Source organism: Prionailurus bengalensis, chromosome X (genome assembly GCF_016509475.1).
Source record: "Prionailurus bengalensis isolate Pbe53 chromosome X, Fcat_Pben_1.1_paternal_pri, whole genome shotgun sequence".
Lineage (NCBI taxonomy): Eukaryota > Metazoa > Chordata > Mammalia > Carnivora > Felidae > Prionailurus > Prionailurus bengalensis.
Genome location: NC_057361.1, coordinates 58216564 through 58242633, shown reverse-complemented (window position 1 = coordinate 58242633; position 26070 = coordinate 58216564). Strand labels below are relative to the sequence as shown.

Below are 26070 nucleotides of genomic sequence, written 5' to 3'. Positions count from 1 at the left end.
CGCTTAACCGACTGCGCCACCCAGGCGCCCCTATCCTTTTGTTTTTTAAATAAAAGCAAACATTTGTTTTATAAAAATAAAATTTTCCCCTCCCCTAAAGGTTCTTAGATAAATAGTAAGTAGCATTCCATATATATACTTTTCTCCACTTTTTTTTTTTTACCTCATTTAACATTATAGCCTAGAGATCACTCCATAGCAGTATGTAGAGATATTCCTCATTTTTTTTTTATAGCTACATAGTATTCGGTTGGTACATGTACCTTATTGTGTTCAACCAGCTTCCTTCCATGGACATTTCAGTGCTGTAATGAATTGCCTTGTACATACGGGTTTTTTTTTTCTTCCTATTTTAAGGCTATTACTTGTAATCATTTCTGTTTTCATTTCTCATGGTTACCTCAATATATTTTATTTTATTTTCTTAAATTTTTTTAAAAGTTCATTTATTTATTTTTGAGAGAGAGAGAGATAGGTGGAGCAGAGAGGGAGAGAGAGAATTCCAAATAGGCTCTACATTGTTAGTGCAGAGCCTGACGCAGGGCTCGATCTCACAAACTGTGAGATCATGACCTGAGCTGAAATCAAGAGTCTGACACTTAACCAACTGAGCCACCCAGGCGCCCCTACCTCCATATATTTTAATCATATGCTAGTATCACTATATTAGTTTTCTAGGGCCTCCATAACAAAATAACATAGACTGGGTGGCTTAAACAATGCACATTTATTTTTTCACAATTCTGGAGGCTGGACATCCAAGATCAAGGTGTGGGTAGGTTTGGTTTCTTCTGAAGCGTTGGGCTCTGCACTGACAGCACAGAGCCTGCTTGGGTTTTTCTCCATCTCTCTGCTCCTTTCTCTCCCTCTCTCTCCCCAAATAAACAAACATTTAAAAAAGCTTTAAAAAAATGATATTTCCCTATTTCTATCTGTTAGTTCTTTTAATTCTATTTCTTCAGATATTCTTCTGTTTGTTGAGTGTGATGTCCTTTCATGGGGTTGGTTTCCCTCAAGGGTCTGATGATTCTTGCTCATATTTGATTTGAGATTCCTTGATAGTTTAATAGTCATGCTATTTATTATAACCCTGATCCAGTGACTGATGGAGAAGTAGGACTGGATGTTTTGCTGGAACTCTATTTTTCTCCAGCCTATGTGATTGTACTCACTGTTCCTTCCTGGGGAGGAGAGAAGATACCTCTTGGTGGGGAAGCCAACTGCCTGATACTACTGTTTACATCCAGGATGTTTCCACATTTTGCATTTTTATACATTTTAGTATGTGGGTTTTTGTTTCACCCCATTTGCTGTCTATTTTTCAGAGGTTCCTTATAATTTCAGGTCAACTGAAAATGCCACTTATTTTCCAGGACTCTTATTGAATAAGAAAAAGATATATTTTCTCTTATTTCTAGGGTGTATCCCTAGAGATTATATTTATCATTACAATATATGATATGACATATGTAATCTAGGGATTTATAGTATGTAAAAATTTACACTAAAGTTTATAGTGTACTTATGTCCTATATATAAATATATAGGAAAATGTATAGTATATCTATTATATATATTTTATATACACATACACATCATTTCTAGGGATTTGTGGTAGAAGGGGTAGGGCTGCAGTGTTTGCTCAATCCTCCATCTTGATTCAGTTCTTGTTTGCTTCCATAGCATTTTTCCATATTATACATCAACTATTTAGATGTCTGTTAGTTACGATATCGTGAGCTTCTTTAGTGTGCCTGGCTTGTAAAGGATACTTAATAAACATTGTTGGATTAGTAAAAATTTTATTAGAGATATAATTAAGAACTGAACTGAGATGTGTTGACTTATAGTCTAGTGCTTATCATATAACTTTCTTCAAGTATGTGAAACATTAATTTTTCAGAAATGTCTGCTCCTAAGTTATCCCAATGTTTTCTTTTAATATTTCTTAGAATATGTGTTTTCAAATTATTAATTTTTTATTATTGCTTTTCTTGAGACCATTTCTATTAAATTATGGAATTCAAAGCAGAACATAGAACTATAATAAATGCTGTTACTTTATTTTTGTGGATTACACTACTGAATATGGACAGACGATTAAATATTTTATCTACTACCTTCCTCAACCAGTTTGGAGAAGTTGTGAATTTTAAAAATTATTTTCTTACTTCTCTCTTCCAGATGAATATGAAAACAGGAAAAGGGTGGGTGGATGTTGGAAATGCTATGATGGCTGATGGATTTTTTCAAGCTGCCATGGTTGTAAGTTACTGATTTTTAGCTGTGGCCATTATTAGTAACAGTTGTGGTTATTCTTGTCATGACATTGTATTGTGATTTTATTTTCCAGGGTCTAGAGCAGTTATATTGCAAATTAATGCAGAGAGCCTCCACTGAGGCCGACATAGCTTTGCAGAAGAGTGCTATGGAGAGGGACCTTTTCAAAGTGGTTTCTTACCAAGCAGAGGCGGTAGGTATCATAGTCACTACAGTTTTATAGTGGTGCATTTTGTATATATAAATGCAAAAGTGATGAGATATAACTTATTAGAAGAAAGTCAGGTGTCATTGGATTTTTATATAGGATATTATATTTGACCTTTTATTTTATCCTGTTTTATATCTGAAGGTAACATTATTAATGGTGATTGGTATCTGTGTGGGGGTGGTTGAAGTTAGAAAGGCTGATATATAACTAAACATCGTTTTCAATCATTGCATGTAATATCCATCATTTATTTATGGCAGTAGCCTGTACTTGAAATACCTGTCTGTTTGTGACTCTCTCTTACCTTCACAGTCTGCCTAAAATAATTGCCTGAAAAGAGTCTTCTCATTTGCAATTGTTCTGGGTTGTTTGCTGATGTTTTCTGAAAGTCTGCTGTTATCAGTGTTTAAAGTTGTATGTTACCTCTGTTTGGCTTGTGGATTTCCTCCTTTGTCACCATGCAGTTAGGTATGCGTTTTTAGTTGACAAAATGTAAGCCATGATGAGTTTGCTGTCTGTAATTATGTAATTCTAGAAATGAAAGAGACTTTAAAAATCATCTAATATAATCTACTTATTTTTATTTTTTTAACATCTTTATTGAGATATAATTCATATACTATAAAATTCACACATTTAAAATGTACAATTCAGTGATTAAGTATATTCACAGAATTATTCAACCTTTACCACAATCAAGCCAGCAGAGGGAAGGAAATAATAAAGATTAAAGCAGAAATTGGGGCGCCTCTTTGTAGCAACATGGATGGAACTGGAGAGTGTTATTATGCTAAGTGAAATAAGCCATACAGAGGAAGACAGATACCATATGTTTTCACTCTTATGTGGATCCTGAGAAACTTAACAGAAACCCATGGGGGAGGGGAAGGAAATAAAAAAAAGGAGATTAGAGTGGGAGAGAGCCAAAGCATAAGAGACTGTTAAAAAAGAACAAACTGAGGGTTGATGGGGGGTGGGAGGGAGGGGAGGGTGGGTGATGGGTATTGAGGAAGGCACCTTTTGGGATGAGCACTGGGTGTTGTATGGAAACCAATTTGACAATAAACTTCATATATTGAAAAAAAAAAAGAAAGAAAGAAATTGGGGCACCTGGGTGACTCAGTCTGGTTAAGCGTCTGACTTCGGCTGAGGTCATGATCTCATGATTAGTGGGTTTGAGCCCATGTCGGGCTCTGTGCTGATAGCTCCGATAGCCCGGATTCTCTGTCTCCCTCTTTCTCTGCCCTTCCCCTGCTCATACTCTGTCTATCTTCCTCAAAATAAACATTTAAAAAATTTTAAAAAAAGATTAGAGCAGAAATAAATGATTTAGAAACTAAAACAAATAGAACTGATCAATGAACCCAGGAGCTGATTCTTTGAAAAAAATTAATAAAGTTGATAAACCTCTAGCCAGACTTATCAAAAAGAAAACGACCCAGGGGTGCCTGGGTGGCTCAGTCGGTTAAGTATCCTTCGGCACAGATCATGATCTCTCAGTGAGTTTGAGCCCTGTCTTGGGCTCTGTGCTGGTTTTGTGGAGCCTGCTTGGGATTCTCTCTCTCTCCCTCTCTCTCTGCCCCTTCCCCACTTGTGCTCTCTCTCTCAAAATAAACAAAAAATGATAAAAAAATAATTTTAAAAAATAATAAAAAGGGCCCAAATAAAACCACGAAAGAAAACCAACACCACAAAAATACAATTATGAGAGAATATTATGAAAAACTATGTGCCAACAAATTGGACAATCTGGAAGAAATGGATATATTGCTAGAAACATATAAACTACCAAAACCGAAACAGGAAAAATAGAAAAATTGAACATACCGATAACCAGCAAAGAAATTGAATCAGTAGTTAAAAACCTCCCAACAAACAAAAGTCCAGGGCCAGATGGCTTCACAGGGGAATTCTACCAAATATTTAAAGAAGAGTTAATAGGGATGCCTGGCTGGTTCAGTCAGTGAAACATGCGAATCTTGATCTCAGGGTTGTAAGTTCAAGCCCCATGTTGGGAGGAAAGATTACTTAAAAGTAAAATTTTTTTTAATGTGAAAAGTAAGAGGATTTTATTAACTTTTGTATGTTCTTGGGGAAAACCATTCACATGTAAAAGTTTAACATTTGTTATAAGATATATTCAACTTTATTTTACACAAAGTTTTTCATTTGGGTTGGACATAATTTTTCATTTCAACAGGACTGCCATGATTATAGTGAGAAGCTCTTGAGATAATTGCATCATCATAGGGGTCAAGATAAACTGGTAGGGATTTTACTCATATCTGTTATTCAATTACTGTGGTATAATGGAATATATGCTATAAAGTAGATACAGAAGAAGCTATCCATAAAAAAGGTATAAAACACAGGTAAAGAAAATATGCAAATTATAGTATTGCATATGTATTTTAATTAATGGAACTAACATTTTTAACTCACATGGTCTTTTATGTGATATAAATGTAACAAGGGAGGATGCTTTTAAAGTCCTTTTTTTCTTTATAAATTTTTTATTTAAATTCTAGTTAGTTAACATATAGTGTAACATTGTTTACAGATGTAGAATTTAGTAGTAGTGATTCATCGCTTATATGTAACACCCAATGCTCAACACAATAAGTGTTCTCCTTAATAGCCATCACACATTTAGCCCATACCCCACATACTACCTTCCATCAATCCTCAGTTTGTTTTCTATCATAAAGAGTCTTTTATGGTTTGTTTCCCTCTCTTTTGTTGCCCTTTTCATATGTTCATCTGTTTTGTTTCTTAAATTCCACATATGAGTGGAATCATCCAGTTGTCCCAGCCCCATTTGTTGAAAAGACTATTCTTTCCCTATTGAATGATCTTGGCACCCTTGTCAAAAATCAATTGATCGTAAATGTGAGGGTTTATTTCTGGACTCTTGATTGCTTTTCATTGATCTATATGTGTTTTGATTCTGTTCCCTTCCCCCCTTTACTAGGGTAGGACCAGTTGTAGACTCTGGCAGGGTCCCATGGATATAGGAAACATGAGTTTATCCATAAAAACTGATGGAGGGTACCCTGACAATGCAAAGCAAGTGGAAAGCCCAGTTTCTCTATTATACCAAGGGCTGTGGCCTACTGTCTCTCTCTACTAGTTAAAAAAGTAGTAATGGGGTTCCTGGATGTCTCAGTCAGTTGAGTGTTTGACTCTTGATTTCGACTCAGTTCGTGATCCCAGCATTGTGGGATTAAGCCCTGTGTTGGGCTCCAGCTGGGCATGGAACCTGCTTGAGATTCTCTCTCTTGGGCACCTGGGTGGCTCAGTCATTAAGCATCTGACTTTGTGAGTTCGAGTCCCACATCGGGGGTGAGCTCGAGCCCTCCTTCAGGTGAGCACAAGCCCCACTTTGGGTGAGCATGAGCCCTGCTTCGGGTGAGCTGAATTAGCTACTTCTATTTTCACATATCACTGTTTTTACTGGAAAGAGTGACTGATAGATAAATTGTGTTCATTCAGATTTGGGTATTTGGTATAAATTTTCATTAAAAAATTTTTTTTAATGTTTATTTTTGAGAGAGAAAGAGACAGAGTGTGAGCGGGGCAGGGGCAGAGAGAAAGGGAGATAGAATCCAGAGCAGGCTCCAGGCTCTGAGCAAGTTGTCAGCACAGAGCCTGACACAGGGCTCGAACTCACAAACCGCGAGATCATGATCTGAGCCGAAGTCAGACGCTTAACCAACTGAGCCACCCAGGCGCTCCAGCATATATTTTCATTAAAATGAATAAAGTGAGAATGTGACTTCAAGGAAAGCAACCGACAGTACTTGTTGATGGGGATAAAATTTAAGCTTTTAAGTAAAAGTTAGAATTTTGGAAAACTTCTACCTCCATCATGAATTTGACAGCTTCCAGATACTTAAACTTTTCTGATGAAATTGATGATATTAACTAATGTGATTAAAAATTTTTTTTCTTAGAAGACCTTTCTTTTTAAAAATTTTTTTAATTTATTTTGAGAGAGAGAGAGTGAGCAGTGGAGGGGCAGAGAGAGGGAGAGAGAGAATCCCAAGCAGCCTCCATGCTGTCAGCACAGAGCCTGATTGTGGGGCTTGAACTCACCAACTGTGAGATCATGACCTCAGCTGAAATCAAGAGTTGGATGCTTAAACTGACTGAACCACCCAGGTGCCCCTAAATTTTTTTTTTACTTTGAAATAATTTTAGATTCACAGGAAGTTGTAAAAACAGTAAGGAGAGTTCTGGTGTACCTTTCACCCAGTTTTCCTCAGTGGTAATGTCTTATGTAAATATAGTGCATTATAAAACCAGGAAATTGACATTATTACAATCCATAGGCCATATTCATATTTCACCACTGTTACATGATAAACTTCTATGTGTGTCTGTAGTTCTATACAGTTTTATCCCATGGATAGATTCATATAACCACCAACAACACAATCAAGATCTACAACAATTCCATCACCACAAAGATCCCTTGTGCTTCCTCTTTGTAGTTATACCATGTGCATTCCCCCATTCCCAAATCCCATCAGCTAATATTCTCTCTCCCAGTAGCTAATTCTCTATATTAATATCATAGAATATTAATATTCTAAAATTTTGTCACTTGGGATTATATAAATAGAATCATATAGTATGTAACCTTTTGATATTGCTCTTTTAAAAGTTAGCATGATTTATTTGACATCCATCCAAGTTTTGTGTATCAATAGTTTGTTCTTTATGGGTACTTGAGTGGCTCAGTTGGTTAAGTGTCCAACATCAGCTCAGGTCATGATCTTGTGGCTCATGAGTTCAAGCCCCACATTGGGCTCTGTGCTGACAGCTCAAAGCCTGGAACCTGCTTCGAATTGTCTTCCTCTCTCTATGCCCCTCCCCTATTCACACTCTGTCTCTCTCTCTCCCTCAAAAATAAATAAACATTAAAAAAAGTTTTGTTCTTTATTTGTAAGTAGTATTCTATGGTATGGATGTACCACAGTTTGTCTAGCCATTCAGTATGGAAGGCATTTGGGTTTCTCCAGTTTTTGGCTATTACAAATAAAGTCGGTTAGAACATTTGTGTAGGTTTGTATGTGGATGTAAATTTTCAATTCTTTGGGATGAATGCCCAGCATTGCAATTGCTCGGTTGAATTGTTAGTGTATGTTTATTAGTTTGTTTTTTAAGAAAGGACCAAACTATTTTCTAGAGTGGCTGTGCCATTTTATTTTATTTTATTTTATTTATTTTTAAATGTTTGTTTATTTTTGAGAGAGAGAGAGAGAGCATGAAAGTGGGGGAGAGGGGCAGCAAGAAAGGAAGACAGAGGATCTGAAGCAGGCTGCATGCTCTAAGCTGTCAGCAGAGTCCGATGCAGGACTCAACGAACCGCAAGATTCTGACCTGAGCAGAGGTCGGTCGCTCAACTGACTGAGCCACTCAGGTGCCCTGAATGGCTGTGCCATTTTAAACCCATGAGCAATATATGGAAGATCCCATTTTCTGCATCCTTGCCAGCATTTGGTATTGTGACTAATTATATTACTTATTCCATTAGATGTCTAGTGATATTTCATCATGGTTTAATTTGTAGTTCCCTAATGACTAATGTTGAATATTTTTTCATGTACCTATTTGCTCTCTGTATATTCTCTTAAGTGAAATGTAGGTTCGTGCTTCTTATCCATTTTCTAATTGGATTATTTGATTTTTTTTATTGTTGAATTTTGAGAATTATATATTCTACATTTGAGTCCTTTGTTGTATATGTATTTATAAATATTTTCTAGTCTGCAGCTTGTCTTTTCATCCTTTTAATAGGGTTGCAGAGCAAAAGTATTTAATTTTGATAAAGTTTAGTTGATTTTTTACAATGGATTGTGCTTCTGGTATTCTGTCTCAAAAGCCTTCACCAAGCTCTAGATCTGAAAGATTTTCTCCTCTGTTTTTTTCTAAAAGTCTATAGCTTTGGGGCACCTGGGTGACTCAGTTGGTTGTGTCTGACTCTTGGTTTTGGCTTAGGTCATGATCTCACAGTTTGTGGGTTCCAGCCTCACGTCAGGCTCTGTGTTGCCAGTGCAGATCCTGCTTGGGATTTTCTCTCTTTCTCTCCCTCTCTGTCTGTCCCTCCCGTGCTCTCTCTCTCTCTCTCTTTCTCTCTCTCTCTCTCTCTCAATAAATAAACTTTAAAAAAATAGAAAAACCACCTTAAAAAAAGTTCTATAGCTTTACCTTTTCCATTTAAATCTATGATTGATTTTGAGTTACTTTTTTTTTTATAAGGAGTGAGGCTTAGATTAACTCTTTTTGTTGTCATTGTTTATGGATATCTAATTGCTCCAGTACCATTAGTTGAAAAGACTATCCTTCCACTACTGAATTTCTTTGCACATTTGTTAAATATCAATTCACCACACTTATTTATCTGGGTGTATCTATTTCTGGGATCTCTTTTAAATCTATGGATCTATTCTTTCAATACCAAATAGTTTTGATTATTGTGGCTATCAAGTTTTAAAGTTTAGTATGGAGATTCTTTCAATTTTATTGTTTATCAGAATTGTTTAATTCTAGTCTAATTCCTTTGCCTTTACACATAAATTTTATTTTTTTATTATTTTTTTGTATTCATCATTTTTTTATTTATAATGGGCCAAAAATGTAAGCATTTTACAAAGTGAAATTACTATCACAGGTAATTATAGCACATCTATATTTGAAGGATATTTCAGCCATTAAAATATCTGTACAAAGTTTTTTTTTAATTTAATTTTTTTAAATTTACATCCAAATTAGTTAGCATATAGTGCAACCATGATTTTAGGAGTATGTTCCTTAGTGCCCTTTACCCATTTATCCCATCCCCACCCCCACAACCCCTCCCGTAACCCTCAGTTTATTCTCCATATTATGAGACTCTTCTGTTTTGTTCCCCTCCCTGTTTTTATATTATTTTTGTTTCCCTTGCCTTATGTTCATCTGTTTTGTCTCTTAAAGTCCTCATATGAGTGAAGTCATATGATTTTTGTCTGTCTCTGACTAATTTCACTTAGCATAGTACCCTCCAGTTCCATCCATGTAGTTGCAAATGGCAAGATTTCATTCTTTTTGATTGCTGAGTAATACTCCATTGTGTGTGTGTGTGTGTGTGTGTATATATACCACATCTTCCTTATCCATTCATCCATGGATGGACATTTGGGCTCTTTCCATACTTTGGCTATTGTTGATAGTGCTGCTATAAACATGGGGGTGCATGTGTCCCTTCGAAACAGTATACCTATATCCCTTGGATAAATGCCTAGTAGTGCCATTGCTGGGTCGTAGGGTAGTTCTATTTTTAGTTTTTTGAGGAACCTCCATACTGTTTTCCAGAGTGGCTGCACCAGCTTGCATTCCCACCACCAATGCAAAAGAGATGCTCTTTCTCTGCATCCTTGCCAACATCTGTTGTTGCCTAAGTTGTTAATGTTAGCCATTCTGACAGGTGTAAGGTGGTATCTCATTGTGGTTTTGATTTGTATTTCCCTGATGATAATTGATGTTGAGCACTTTTTCATGTGTCAGTTGGCCATCTGGATGTCTTCTTTTGAGAAGTGTCTATTCATGTCTTTTGCCCATTTCTTGACTGGATTATTTGTTTTTTGGGTGTTGAGTTTGATAAGTTCTTTGTAGATTTTGGATGCTAATCCTTTATTTGATATGTCATTTGCAAATACCTTCTCCCATTCTGTCGGTTGCCTTTTAGTTTTGCTGATTGTTTCCTTCGCTGTGCAGAAGCTTTTTATTTTGATGAGGTCCCAGTAGTTCATTTTTGCTTTTGTTTCCCTTGCCTCCGGAGACGTGTTCAGTAAGAAGTTGCTGCGGCCAAGATCAAAGAGGTTTTTGCCTACACATGAATTTTAGAATAATATTATCTACATTCACAAAAATATTGTCTACATTTACCAAAAAATCTTTTTCTGGAATTATGATGGGAGTTGTGTGAAGTCTGTATATCAATTTGGGGAGAATTTACATCTATTAATTTTTTGTTTTTGTTGCTTGAGCCTTAGTTTTCATATTTAAGAAATCATCACCTAACATGAGGTCATGAAGATTTAACGCTCCTGTATTTTAATCTAAGAATTTTATAGTTTTTAGCTTTTATATTTGAATCCATGATCCATTTTTAGTCAGTTTTTCATATGGTGTGAGGTAGGTATCCTACTTCATTCTTTAGCATTGGGTATCCAGTGCCAGCATCACTGTTTTTAAAAGACAATTTTTGCTCATTGAATTGTCTTTGCACTCTTAGAAAAAGTCATTCGATCTTAAATGTAAGGATTTATATCTGGACTCTGTTTTATTCCATTGACTTATACGTCCCTTGTCACTACCAATCTCGATTACTGTAGCCTTGTGGTAAGTTTTGAAATTGGGAAGTATGAGCCTTGCAACTTTGCTCTTCATTTTATTTTTTAATTTTTAATTATTATTTAATGTTTATTTATTTATTTTGAGAGAACACATGTGCATGTGAACCAGGGAGAGGCAGAGAGAGAGGGAGAGAGAGATATTTACAGCAGTTCAGACTGTGAGGTTATTAGGAGCCTATTTTAGGACAAAAAGCTCCTATTTAACATTTAAAAATCCCTCTAGGGATGCTTGTCTGCCCAACTCTTTTTTTAATTAAAAAAATTTTTTTTAATGTTTATTTATTTATTTATTTATTTAATATTTTTAAAAAAATTTTTTTTTAAGTTTATTTTTGAGACAGAGAGAGACAGAGCATGAACGGGGGAGGGTCAGAGAGAGAGGGAGACACAGAATCGGAAGCAGGCTCCAGGCTCTGAGCCATCAGCCCAGAGCCCACGCGGGGCTTGAACCCACAGACCGCGAGATTGTGACCTGAGCCGAAGTCGGACGCTTAACCGACTGAGCCACCCAGGCGCCCCTAATGTTTATTTATTTTTGAGAGACAGAGCACAATTGGGGAAGGAACAGAGAGAGAGGAAGACACAGAATCTGAATCAGGCTCCAGGCTCCAAGCTGTCAGCACAGAGCCCAACGCAGGGCTCAAACTTACGGACTGGACCGTGAGATCAGGACCTGAGCCAAAGTTGGCACTTAACTGACTGAGCCACCCAGGCACCCCTATCCAACTCTTGATTTCATGGACTGAGGTCATGATCCCAGGGTCGTGGGATTGAGCCCTGCATTAGGCTTGTACTAAGCGTAGAGCCTGCTTGGGATTCTTTCTCCCTCTCTCTGTCTTTCTCTCTCTGTCTTTCTCTCTCTTCCTCTGCCTCTCTCCCTTGCTCATGCTCATGCATGTGCATTCTCTCTCTAAAATAATAAATAAGTAAATAAATAAAAATTAAAAAATATTAAAAATCTCTCTAATGTGGAGATAAATGCAAGAGCTATTCAAGCTGGGTAAACATCTATTAGACATGGCATAATATCATAATATAATATAAGATTGTACACCAGTTTTGCCATTTCCAGGACAAAGTAAATGACTCCCATTCACTGTCAACTCGTGTTACCCAGGATTATTTTTATTTTTCTGTATTTAGAGCTGGCTATTGTGTGTAGTTAGACCAACCAGTGTTGCTAAAAAGACTAGGAAACAAATTAAGGCTTTTTAACTCCAGTTACAAATATGTTAAATTGACTTATAGACAAATAGCTTGTCATTTTATTTTAACCAATTATTGATGTTTTTCCACTTTCCCAGGCAATTGCTCTAGGGGATTTTCAAAGAGCATCTTCATGTTCACTGCGCTGTAAGGATATGTTGATAAGGCTCCCCAAAATGGTGAGTGAAATCTGCATTTATTCTCCAAGAGTTTGAACATGAGCTATATCAAGTTCTAGGAAGAATCATTACTACTTCATGCAAACTTTTAGAGATTGTATTTGAGTCCATTCCACTTACTTAGCTGATCTTTGAAATATTTTCTTTGTTCTTTACTAGAAAGGGGGTTTAAAAAAGCAAAAGGTTATTTCTTAAAATTTCTTTGCTTTCCTTTTTTGTCAAACCATTTTGATAATATTTCCTTCATATTTCAAGCTCTGTGATGAACAAAATGAAAAAAAAAGAGTTTTTTTTTCCCTGCTGGCAAGGTTGACAACAGTTAGTCATATCACTGCCATAGTGTTTTTCTATTTTGGGTTGTGGAAGTGTGAGAAATTTGATAGGGTAAATAAAGCCTACTTCCCAGACCAGTTCTCATCACAGTTCCAGGGTTGAAAAAAAAATCCAAGGTTGATAAGTTTTAATTTTTCAACTTCATCTCCTATTCTTATCCTGTTCTTTTTCTTTTCTCACTATGTCTACTTCATTCTCTACTATCACATTGGGAATTGATAACAAAGATATATTTGGATATTGGGGTGAATGTTCCTACTTGTGAGATTGGTGTTACTTTCCCCCAAATACTCTGTTATAATATAGAACTTAATTTAGTAAATATTTACATATTGCCAGTTATATGATTGTGCTATCCCCTGTGCACCTCTCTCTCTCTTTCTCCTCTTTCTCTCTCTGTCTCTTCTTTTTGTCCATGACCAGGGCTCCATCCCCTCTGCAACGTCTGCAGCTGTTCATCCCCCAAACCATGTCTCTGCATCTCCTACCTTCCACGATGTGGCCTCTTCCCTCCCTGTAGTTGTGCAGTTTGTTCTGTCAGTCCTCAGATTGATTTATTGGGTATTCATAATGATTTTATACTTACCTAGCTGTGTTCAAGGGATGAGGCAAGCCTAGGGTCCTCCTACTACTCTGCCATCTTAGCTCCTTATTAGCTTTAATACTATACATAAACTCTGTTACTATACATCTGTGTTCACAAATGACATATATTTTGTGCCCAATAGATTTATACTTATTTTTAAACATATTTTCCCTTTATATCATATAGAAAAAAAGATTTATAAATTGAAACTACAATAATACTTTTATATTTACCTAGTTACTTTTATCAGTTTAAAATATTTTTATTTTAAAGTATATTTATTTATTTATTTTGAGAGAGAGAGAGAGAGAATAACAGTGCGAGTGGGATAGTGGGATAGGGGCAGAGAGACAGAGAATCCCAAGCAGGCTCTGCAGAGCCTGATGGGGGGCTTGAACTCACCAATCGTGGGATCATGACCTGAGCCAAAATCAAGAGTTGGACGCTTAACTGACTGAGCCATCCAGGTGCCCCAAACCTAGTATGGTCTTCTCTAATTTTTTTAATGTTTATTTATTTTTGAGAGAGAGAGAGAGAGAGGAGAGAGAGAGAGAGAGAGAGAGAGAGAGAGAGAGAGAGAGAGAGACAGTGGGCGAGCAGGGGAGGGCCAGAGAGAGAGGGAGACACAGAATCGGAAGCAGGCTCCAGGCTGTCAGCTGTCAGCACAGAGCCTGACATGGGGCTCAAACCCACGAACTGTGAGATCATGAGCTGAAGTCTGATGCTTTACCGACTGAGCCACCCAGGCACCCCTAACCTAGTATAGTCTTAATAGGACAGGTCCTACTTTGTTCTTTTTCACCATTGTTGTAGCTTTTCTAAGACTTGAGACTTCCATATTCATTTTAGAGACAGTTTGTTAAGTTTGGTGAAAAACTATTGGGATGTTGATTGAAATAGTTGATTAAATTAATTTGGAGAGCATCACTATCTATATAATATTGAGTTTTCCTATCCTTGACTGATAAATCCTAACTTATATAATTTTCTTTAATGTGTCTCAACATAGTTTTGTAATTTTCTGCATAAAGATATTTCATATTCATTTGCTATCATAAGTGATATCTTAAATATTATATTCTTAAATTGATTGTCATTGATGTATAAGAATGAAGCTGCTTTTGATATCCAGCAACTTTTCTGAACTCTAATTAATTAAAAACTTTTTTCTGTAAAATCTCTTGGATTGTTTGCATTTTGATGTTTTTACCATCTCTTTCTTTTGGCTCTGGCTCTGTTGCTATCTATTTCACATTATAATTTGCTTTAAGTCAGAGACCTTTCTTTAATATGCTTTGGAGAGTAAACGGACACTGAATAGTATATTGAAGATATGAAAGGAGACTCTTAGGTGGTGTTTAGGAGAAGAAAGTTTTTGGTATCTTGCAAAGTGTTAGAGGTGATAAAGGGAAAAGCACATGCAGAGAGAGAGGAAAGGGCTGAATTAGAAGATCTAGTATATATAATACAAGAGTAATTATGCCTTTGTCAGGATGGGGCTACTAGTAAATGACCTTTAATTCTAGAGTTCAGAGTTTGTATTTTATGTGGAAGGTGGTTGATAGAATTATATTGTTAGGACACTAACAGTTTTAATTTTTTGAAGCTTATTTATTTATTTTGAGAGAGAGAGAGAGAGAGAGAGAGAGAGAGAGAGAGAGAGAGAAAACGAGTGGGGAAGAGAGGCAGAGGAGAGAAGAGAATCCCAAGTAGGCTGCATGCTCATGGAACCTTACATGGGACTCCGTCCCACAACCCTGGGATCATGACCTGAGCTGAAATCAAGAGTCAGATCTTCAACTGACTGAGCCACCCAGGCATCCCAGGACACTAACAATTTTAAAGGTCAATGAAATTATGTAGTGTGTGTGTGTGTGTGTGTGTGGTTTTTTTTTTTTTAACATTTATTTATTTTTGAGACAGAGAGACAGAGCATGAACGGGGGAGGGTCAGAGAGAGGGAGACACAGAATCTGAAACAGGCTCCAGGCTCTGAGCTGTCAGCACAGAGCCCGATGCGGGGCTCGAACCCACGGACCGTGAGATCATGACCTGAGCCGAAGTCAGCCGCCCAACCGACTGAGCCGCCCAGGCGCCCCTATGTAGTGTGTTTTTGATGGGCTTAAGGTTTAGACGGGACTTGAAAATCTAGAGCAGAAAATCTTATGAGAGGAAATGATCAGATACAGGTTAGAGAAGAGGTAACATAAAGTTATTCGCTTAAAAGGAATTAATGAATTAAATAAACCAATCCTCTTTTTCTGAGACATACTTCCTGTATGCAAAAACTGGGTTAGGAATTACTGTAAAGTGTTAACATGAAGGCAGAAGGTGATTCTGTATTGGTTCAGCAGAGAAATTAAGTGTTTGGAAAATTGTGTCTTAGGGTACAAGAGAAGTAACTAATGACCTATTGTTGGTTATTATTGAGCTATCTGAGGATTAAAGAAAGATAAGTCAGGGAGGGATTGGAAGGTAAATGTCTTAAAGCCATTAAGGAAGAAAGCCAGGCAATTATCATTCAATTATTGCTACACCGTTATAATTGAACAAAATTAAAAAATACATGATCTATAAATGTATAAAACATAACAGAATCACAAAGAAAATAGCTTGGAACTTGGGACTGGAAAAATAATAGGTTTGTTCTTTTCTGAGTTAAAATCCTAATATATAAAGTAATATGTAGAAGATTAACTTATCTGGTTAATTAAAAATACAAAACCTCTGATTGAACTGAAAAGTTAGTGATCAAATTCATTTGTAGCAGCAGTATCTAATAGAGTTTTAAAAATCATCCATATAATCTCATGTTGGCACTGTAAAGTAGATATTCAGTTGGAGCTATCATTTCTGGGCTGTTAGATATAACAGTGGCTGGAGGTTCTAGAGATCCCATGGGTCCTGAATCTTGCATAACTCCCTTTCTGTATGACCCATATACAACAGACTTACAGATCTCTACCTTCTTTGTATTTTTTTTTTTTTTGCCATGTGTATTGCTTGCAAAATGAAAGGTTAATACTCCATAAAAGGCTGGGAACATATTTTTTTTTATTTTTATTTTTTTCAATATATGAAATTTATTGTCAAATTGGTTTCCATACAACACCCAGTGCTCATCCCAAAAGGTGCCCTCCTCAATACCCATCACCCACCCTCCCCTCCCTCCCACCCCTCATCAACCCTCAGTTTGTTCTCAATTTTTTTTTTAAATTTTTTTTTCAACATTTATTTATTTTTGGGACAGAGAGAGACAGAGCATGAATGGGGGAGGGGCAGAGAGAGAGAGGGAGACACAGAATGGGAAACAGGCTCCAGGCTCTGAGCCATCAGCCCAGAGCCTGACGCGGGGCTCGAACTCCCGGACCGCGAGATCGTGACCTGGCTGAAGTCGGACGCTTAACCGACTGCGCCACCCAGGCGCCCCTGTTCTCAATTTTTAACAGTCTCTTATGCTTTGGCTCTCTCCCACTCTAACCTCTTTTTTTTTTTCTCCTTCCCCTCCCCCATGGGTTTCTGTTAAGTTTCTCAGGATCCACATAAGAGTGAAAACATATGGTATCTGTCTTTCTCAGTATGGCTTATTTCACTTAGCATCACACTCTCCAGTTCCATCCAAACTAGCATATGGCCTATGCTACAAAGGGCCATATTTCATTCTTTCTCATTGCCACGTAGTACTCCATTGTGTATATAAACCACAATTTCTTTATCCATTCATCAGTTGATGGACATTTAGGCCCTTTCCATAATTTGACTATTGTTGAGAGTGCTGCTATAAACATTGGGGTACAAGTGCCCCTATGCATCAGCACTCCTGTATCCCTTAAGTAAATTCCCAGCAGTGCTACTGCTGGGTCAGAGGGTAGGTCTATTTTTAATATTTAATATTTAATCAATATTAATATTTAATATTTAATAAAGCCACTGTTTTCCTGAGTGGCTGCACCAGTTTGCATTCCCACCAACAGTGCAAGAGGGTTTCCGTTTCTCCACATCCTCTCCAGCATCTATATAGTCTCCTGATTTGTTCATTTTGGCCACTCTGACTGGCGTGAGGTGATATCTGAGTATGGTTTTGATTTGTATTTCGCTGATGAGGAGCGACGTTGAGCATCTTTTCATGTGCCTGTTGGCCATCCGGATATCTTCTTTAGAGAAGTGTCTATTCATGTTTTCTGCCCATTTCTTCACTGGATTATTTGTTTTTCGGGTGTGGAGTTTGGTGAGCTCTTTATAGATTTTGGATACTAGCCCTTTGTCCCATATGTCATTTGCAAATATCTTTTCCCATTCCGTTGGTTGCCTTTTAGTTTTGTTGGTTGTTTCCTTTGCTGTGCTGAAGCTTTTTATCTTCATGAGGTCCCAGTAGTTCATTTTTGCTTTTAATTCCCTTGCCTTTGGGAAGGCATGAGTCAAGTAAGAAATTGCTACGACTGAGGTCAGAGAAGTCTTTTCCTGCTTTCTCCTCTAGGGTTTTGATGGTTTCCTGTCTCACATTCAGGTCCTTTATCCATTTTGAGTTGATTTTTGTGAATGGTGTGAGAAAGTGGTCTGGTTTCATCCTTCTGCATGTTGCTGTCCAGTTCTGCCAGCACCATTTGTTAAAGAGACTGTCTTTTTTCCATTGGATGTCCTTTCCTGATTTGTCAAAGATTAGTTGGCCATACTTTTGTGGGTCTAGTTCTGGGGTTTCTATTCTATTCCATTGGTCTATGTGTCTGTTTTTGTGCCAATACCATGCTGTCTTGATGATGACAGCTTTGTAGTAGAGGCTAAAGTCTGGGATTGTGACGCCTCCTGCTTTGGTCTTCTTCTTCAAAATTACTTTGGCTATTCGGGGACTTTTGTGGTTCCATATGAATTTTAGGATTGCTTGTTCTAGCTTTGAGAAGAATGCTGGTGCAATTTTGATTGGGATTGCATTGAATGTGTAGATAGCTTTGGGTAGTATTGACATTTTGACAATATTTATTCTTCTAGTCCATGAGCACGGAATGGTTTTCCACTTCTTTATATCTTCTTCAATTTCCTTCATAAGCTTTCTATAGTTTTCAGCATACAGATCTTTTCCATCTTTGGTTAGATTTATCCCTAGGTATTTTATGCTTCTTGGTGCAATTGTGAATGGGATCAGTTTCTTTATTTGTCTTTCTGTTGCTTCATTATTAGTGTATAAGAATGCAACTGATTTCTGTACATTGATTTTGTATCCTGCAACTTTGCTAAATTCATGTATGAGTTCTAGCAGACTTTTGGTGGAGTCTATCTGATTTTCCATGTAAAATATCATGTCATCTGCAAAAAGTGAAAGCTTAACTTCATCTTTGCCAATTTTGATGCCTTTGATTTCCTTTTGTTGTCTGATTGCTGATGCTAGGACTTCCAACGCTATGTTAAACAACAGCGGTGAGAGTGGACATCCCTGTCGTGTTCGTGATCTCAGGGAGAAAGCGCTCAGTTTTTCCCCATTGAGGATGATATTAGCTGTGGGCGTTTCATAAATGGCTTTTATGATGTTTAAGTATGTTCCTTCTTTCCCGACTTTCTCGAGACTTTTTATTAAGAAAGGTTGCTGAATTTTGTCAAATGCCTTTTCTGCATCGATTGACAGGATCATATGGTTCTTATCTTTTCTTTTATTAATGTGATGTATCATGTTGATTGATTTGTGAATGTTGAACCAGCTCCGCATCCCAGGAATGAATCCCACTTGATCCTGGTGAATAATTCTTTTTATATGCTGTTGAATTCGATTTGCTAGTATCTTATTGAGAATTTTTGCTCCATATTCATCAGGGATATTGGCTTGTAGTTCTCTTTTTTTTACTGGGTCTCTGTCTGCTTTAGGAATCAAACTAATGCTCGCTTCATACAATGAGTCTGGAAGTTTTCCTTCCCTTTCTAATTTTTGGAATAGTTTGAGAAGGATAGGTATTATCTCTCCTTTAAACGTCTGGTAGAACTCCCCTGGGAAGCCACCTGGTCCTGGACTCTTATTTGTTGGGAGATTTTTGATGACCGATTCAATTTCTTCGCTGGTTATGGGTCTGTTCAAGCTTTCTATTTCCTCCAGATTGAGTTTTGGAAGTGTGTGGGTGTTTAGGAATTTGTCCATTTCTTCCAGGTTGTCCAGTTTTTGGCATATAATTTTTCATAGTATTCCCTGATAATTGCTTGTGTCTCTGAAGGATTGGTTGTAATAATTCCATTTTCATTCATGATTTTATCTATTTGGGTCCTCTCTCTTTTCTTTTTGTTCTCAAAAAGAGAAGAGGTTTATCAATTTAGTTTATATTTTCAAAAAACCAACTCTTGGTTTAATTGATCTGCTCTACAGTATTTTTAAATTCTATATTGTTTATTTCTGCTCTGGTCTTTATTATTTCTCTTCTTCTGCTGGGTTTGGGCTGTCTTTGCTGTTCTGCTTCTATTTCCTTTAGGTGTGCTGTTAGATTTTGTATTTGGGATTTTTCTTGTTTCTTGAGATAGGCCTGGATTACAATGTATTTTCCTCTCAGGACTGCCTTCGCTGCATCCCAAAGCGTTTGGATTGTTGTCTTTTTATCTTCATTTGTTTCCATATATTTTTAAATTTCTTCTCTAATTGCCTGGTTGACCCATTCATTCTTTAGTAGGGTGTTCTTTAACCTCCATGCTTTTGGAGGTTTTCCAGACTTTTTCCTGTGGTTGATTTCAAGCTTCAGAGCATTGCGGTCTGAAAGTATGCATGGTATGATCTCAATTCCTGTATACTTATGAAGGGCTGTTTTGTGACCCAGTATGTGATCTATCTTGGAGAATGTTCCACGTGCACTCGAGGAGAAAAGTATATTCTGTTGCTTTGGGATGCAGACTTCTAAATATATCTGTCAAGTCCATCTGATCCAATGTATCATTCAGGGCCCTTGTTTCTTTATTGACCGTGTGTCTAGATGATCTATCCATTGTTGTAAGTGGAATATTAAAGTCACCTGCAATTACCACATTCTTATCAACAAGGTTGCTTATGTTTGTGAGTAGTTGTTTTATATATTTGGGGGCTCCCGTATTCGGCGCATAGACGTTATTAATTGTTAGCTCTTCCTGATGGATAGACCCTGTAATTATTATATAATGCCCTTCTTCATCTCTTGTTACAGCCTTTAATTTAACGTCCAGTTTGTCTGATATAAGTATGTCTACTCCAGCTTTCTTTTGACTTCCAGTAGCATGATAAATAGTTCTCCATCCTCTCACTTTCAATCTGAAGGTGTCCTCAGGTCTAAAATGAGTCTCTTGTAGACAGCAAATAGATGGGTCTTGTTTTTTTATCCATTCTGAAACCCTATGTCTTTGGCTGGAGCATTTAGTCCATTTACATTCAGTGTTATTATAGAAAGATATGGGTTTAGAGTCATTGTGATGTCTGTAGGTTTCATGGTTGTAGTGATGTCTCTGGTACTTTGTCTCACAGGATCCCCCTTAGGATCTCTGGTAGGTCTCATTTAGTGGTGATGAATTCCTTCAGTTTTTGTTTGTTTGGGAAGACCTTTATCTCTCCTTCTATTCTAAATGACAGACTTGCTGGATAAAGGATTCTTGGCTGCATAGTTTTTCTGTTCATCACATTGAAGATCTCCTGCCATTCCTTTCTGGCTTGCCAAGTTTCAGTAGAGAGATCCATCAGGAGTCTTATCGGTCTCCCTTTATATGTTACAGCACGTTTATCTCTAGCTGCTTTCAGAATTTTCTCTTTATCCTTGTATTTTGCCAGTTTCACTATGCTATGTTGTGCAGAAGATCGATTCAAGTTCTGTCTGAAGGGAGTTCTCTGTGCCTCTTGGATTTCAGTGCCTTTTTCCTTCCCCAGATCAGGGAAGTGCTCAGCTATGATTTCTTCAAGTACCCCTTCAGCACCTTTCTCTCTCTCTTCCTCCTCTGGAATACCAATTATGTGTAGATTATTTCTCTTTACTGAATCACTTAGTTCTCTAATTTTCCCCTCATACTCCTGGATTTTTTTTATCTCTCTTTTTCTCAGCTTCCTCTTTTTCCATAATTTTATCTTCTAGTTCACCTATTGTCTCCTCTGCCTCTTCAATCCGAGCCATGGTTGTCTCCAATTTATTTTGCAGTTCATTTATAGCATTTTTTAGCTCCTCCTGAGTGTTCCTTAGTTCCTTGATCTCTGTAGCAATAGATTCTCTGCTGTCCTCTATACTGTTTTCAAGCCCAGCGATTAATTTTATGACTATTATTCTAAATTCACTTTCTTTTATATTGTTTAAATCCTTTTTGATCAGTTCATTAGCTGTTGTTATTTCCTGGAGATTCTTTTGAGGGGAATTCTTCCGTTTCGTCATTTTGGATAGTCCCTGGAGTGGTGCGGACCTGCAGGGCACTTCCCCTGTTCTGTCTTGGTTGGTGGGCGGGGCCGCAGTCAGACCTGATGTCTGCCCCCAGCCCACCGCTGGGGCCACAGTCAGACTGGTGGGTACCTTCTCTGTCCCTCTCCTAGGGGCGGGATTCACTGTGGGGTGGTGTGGCCCCTCTGGGCTACTTGCACACTGCCAGGCTTGTGGTGTTGGGTATCTGGAGTGTTAGCCGGGGTGGATCTGCAAGGTGCACAGGGGCTGGAGGGGCAGGTTCAGCTCGCTTATCTGCTTATCCTATGGAGATCCGCTTCGGGAGGGACCCTGCAGCACTGGGAGGGAGTCAGACTCGCTGCTGGAGGGATGGATCCGCAGAAGCACAGCGTTGGGTGTTTGCCCGGTACAAGGAAGTTCCCTGGCAGGAACTGGTTTTCTTTGGGATTTTGGCTGGGGGATGGGCAAGGGAGATGGCTCTGGCGATCGCCTTTGTTCCCCACCAAGCTGAGCTCTGTCGTCGTGGGCTCAACAACTCTCCCTCCTGTTGTCCTCTAGCCTTCCTGCTCTCAGAGCAGAGATGTTAACTTATAACCTTCCAGATGTTAAGTCCCGCTTGCTGTTCAGAACACACTCCGTCTGGCCCCTCCGCTTTTGCAAGCCAGACTCAGGGCCTCTGCTTGTCCGGCGGGCTGCCACTCCGCCCTGGCTCCCTCCCACGTCTGTGGAGCACGCACCGCCTCTCTGCCCTTCCTACCCTCTTCCATGGTCCTCTCGTCTGTGCTTGGCTCCGGAGACTCCGTTCTGCTAGTCTTCTGGCGGTTTTCTGGGTTCTTTAGGCAGGTGTAGGTGGAATCTGAGTGATCAGCAGGACGCGGTGAGCCCAGCGTCCTCCTATGCCGCCATCTTCCCAGGGGCCAGCAGAACATATTTGTTAAAGACCTATTTTTATGAATTTTAGTACTTCATACCCCATTTTGTCTGTTTTGTTTGCTGATCTATCTGTAATTACTAAAATAGTGCCTGATAGATAGGAGATGCTTAGTAAATATTTATCATTGAATGTATAAATGAGTGCATGGAGCAGTATTGGTAGTTAAAAAGATTTTTTTTGTCATTACATTGAAAATAAGCTGTGAGTGTCTTGAAAGATATTTTAGTATTTTGTAGCTTTGTTGTTGTAAGTTTATTATTTTCTATTCTTTTTTTTGTTCCTAGCAAGTAACATTTAACGTTAGTATACTTGAACGTATTGTGAGGGCTGAGACAATTACTAAGGAAACTGAATGAAGACTCAGTACAATTAGATGTTCATAGAAAGTTTTATTTTCCATTTTCTCCTGTACAAGTTAGTTGCAGGCTTCTCTGTTGTAAGTGGATGTGAGCTGCATTATACCAATATAGCTGTATAATTGGTGTGTGAACGTGTGGGATCTGGGGCATGTAATGGGTAAGCTTTTTCTGCTGAAGTGTCAAGAATGCATTTAAGTACTTCTGGATTCTTGCCAGACCCACATTACCAAGACTGTTCTTTATTTTAGATTCAAATATACAGTAGGTCTGAAGTGCTCAGGCATGCATATTGAATTTCTTTGTGAATGTACTGTAATTCAAAAGGAAACTTTTTTGAAGGAAGACAGGTCTTTACACATTACTTATGAATAACTTGCCTCAGATCTTGGATTCGTAATTTAAGATCTGCTTCTGTAGTCTCAGGTAAAACTCATAAAGGATTCCATTATATGGGTATATCAGATTTTGGATAGATGGTGTCTATAAATATTGAAGGGATAGTTGGATAAATTTTTTTTTCTCTTATTCTATTTCCTAGTATTTTGACAGATGAAAATTATGTACGATATGGCATTGATGCACACACAAAGATGCTGATAATCCATAAAAAGTATTTTCCAATGGCACCATTCACATACTCATTTCTACTTTTATCTTAGTGGTAATTTATGTAAAGAATATTTTTTTTGTGGGGGTGCCTGGGTGGCTCAGTCGGTTAAACCTCCAACTTCAGCTCAGGTCATGACCTCACGATTTGTGGGTTTGAGGACCATGTCGGGGCTGACTGACAGCCTGGAGCCTGCTTCGGATTCTGTGTTTCCCTCTCTCTTTGCCCCTCCTCTGCTCTCACTCTGTCTCTTTCTCTCTCTCAAAAATAAACATTAAAAAAATGAATACTTTTTTGTTAAAGAAGGTTCATTAAGCTATTTGTAAATTAAATAAGTCCTATGACTTGTGTTGGACGCATTTCAAAACTTTAGAATTTTTTAAAATTTATTTTTGAGAGAGAGCTAGTAAGAGAGGGCAGGGGAAGGGCAGAGAGAGAGAGAGAGAGAGAGAGAATCCAAAGCAGGCTCTACTGTATCAGCACAGACCCCCATGTCAGGCTGGAACTCACAAACTGTGAGATTCATGACCTGAGCCAGAGTTGAGTGCTGAATGAACTGAGCCATCCAGGCACCCCAAAACTTTAGAATTTTTTAAAAGTTGTCTTGCTCTAAAAAAAAATCCCCTTCCATGGTGATTTTTTTTTCTTTTGACTATACTTGCTCACCTAATAATGCCTCTTACTGGATTTGGCAACCTGCAGAGGAGGTTGTTGTTTTGCTAGGCAATGATTAGGTTTCCCATTTCCTGTTACAAAGTACCTTTCAAGTTCTAATAGTAATGTATTGTATTTTCCATATATAACTAATGCCTCAACATGAATATTTTGTAACTCCTCTTTACATAATTTTGGAGGTTTTGATAAGGAAGATTGGGTTATTTTGATGCACAGAATACTTTAAAAGAAATCATGAATCTGACTTTTTTTTTATTATTGCAGACTGGATATCTTCATATTCTCTGTTACAACTTTGGAATAGAAGCCTACAAGCAGAATAAATACGATGAAAGTTCTTTCTGGCTTAGGTAATATAAATAAAAAAATTTAGGGATATCATACAGTTCAGTTAATACTTACTATATGGTACTTTGTCAGTTTAAACATTCTCTGACGTTAAAAGCCAACATGCTAAATTTATTTATTCCTTTAACATGTGTTGTTTATTCTTACATGTTGCCAGTTGATAGGAAAATGTATTCTATTATTGATATAACAGAAGTGTATGTTCTTCTTTAATACCTCCTTTGTATCACCATCAAGAACATGGAATTAAAAAAATTTTTTTGTTTTGGTACATATTGCTGTCTGCCAACCCCAGAGTGTAAGGTAGATGGGTGAGAATAGGATCAGGATCAGCTAAAATTGTTAGTCTTTTTTTTTTTAAATACATGAATTAAAAAAAAATTTTTTTAATCTTTGTTTATTTTTGAGAGAGAGACAGAGTGTGAGCAGGGGAGGAGCAGAGAGAGAGGGAAACACAGAATCTGAAGCAGGCTCCAGGCCGGAGCTGTCAGCACAGAGCCCAACATGGGACTCGAACTCCCGAACCGTGAGATCATGACCTGAGCCGAAGTCGGACGCTTAACCGACTGAGCCACCCAGGCGCCCCTAAAATTGTTAGTCTTAAGTGAATTTTGGTATTTTAATATCATTGAAATAAGTATATATTTAGCACTTACTATATGATCAGTATTATACTAATATTTATACTGTTGTGTTGAATCTGAAAATATTAAGGGAATAGTGTAAAAATATAACAACTGTATACAAGAACTCTGTCTTTGGCCAAATACCTAGGCACAGCACAGGTTCTGACACATAGTAGATACTTAATAATTGCTAGTTAAATGAATTTGTGTGAAAAATGAATTTTTCTGGAGATGTCACATAAGGTGCTTTGGACATCAAAAGATTATGGAGTGAAATACATCAAATCAATTCACTGAATGTTTCTCCATTCTCAGTATAGGGTTAGTTCTGGTTATTTGGAGATATTTTCAGGGTTAGTTTGACTATGGTGAAAATTACATTTGCCATTAACAAAATAATACATATATGGATTAAGATTATAGCAATCACAGGTGTATATATCTCTAACAAAATATTTATGCAAATAACTTTTTATGTAAAAGACTTTTTAAAGTGTGAAGAGTTATCAAAGTCTATAAAGAACCATGTCTCGCAGAACAGGCTTATACAGTTATAAGAGATATACTTGTCTCAATTTAGAATGTTTCACACAAGTGGAAATCACTTTATAATTATATAATCACATTTTAATAAATTGAATTATTTCAATTATAACCAAAGGAGCTGACTAGTTTAGCATGGGTTTTATACCAGGTTTAATTTATTTTAATGTTTTTTATTTTTGAGAGACAGAGAGAGAGAGAGAGGGAGGGTGAGTGGGGGAAGGACAGAGGGGGGAGCCTGACGCATCTTGAATCCACAAACGGATCATGACCTGAGCTGAAATCTGATGCTTAACTGACTGAGCCACCCAGGCGCCTCTATCAGATTTTTACTGTATATTTATTGGCTATATTTTTAGGAATATAATTTGAACCACAGTCATATTTTCATCAAAATCTATATGATAAATTTAATAGAGAACCACTGCATTTTG

At 37.5% G+C, this 26070-nt stretch overlaps 1 protein-coding gene across 1 annotated transcript in view; it reads left to right on the top strand.

Moving 5' to 3' along the window:
* Positions 1-26070, top strand: part of TEX11 (testis expressed 11) — a 243368-nt gene that overhangs the window by 18660 nt on the left and 198638 nt on the right. The window contains exons 6-9 of the mRNA XM_043569958.1: positions 2185-2265; positions 2354-2473; positions 12195-12275; positions 24384-24469. Coding sequence (XP_043425893.1) covers positions 2185-2265; positions 2354-2473; positions 12195-12275; positions 24384-24469 — 368 coding nt within the window. The remainder of the gene's footprint in view (positions 1-2184; positions 2266-2353; positions 2474-12194; positions 12276-24383; positions 24470-26070) is intronic.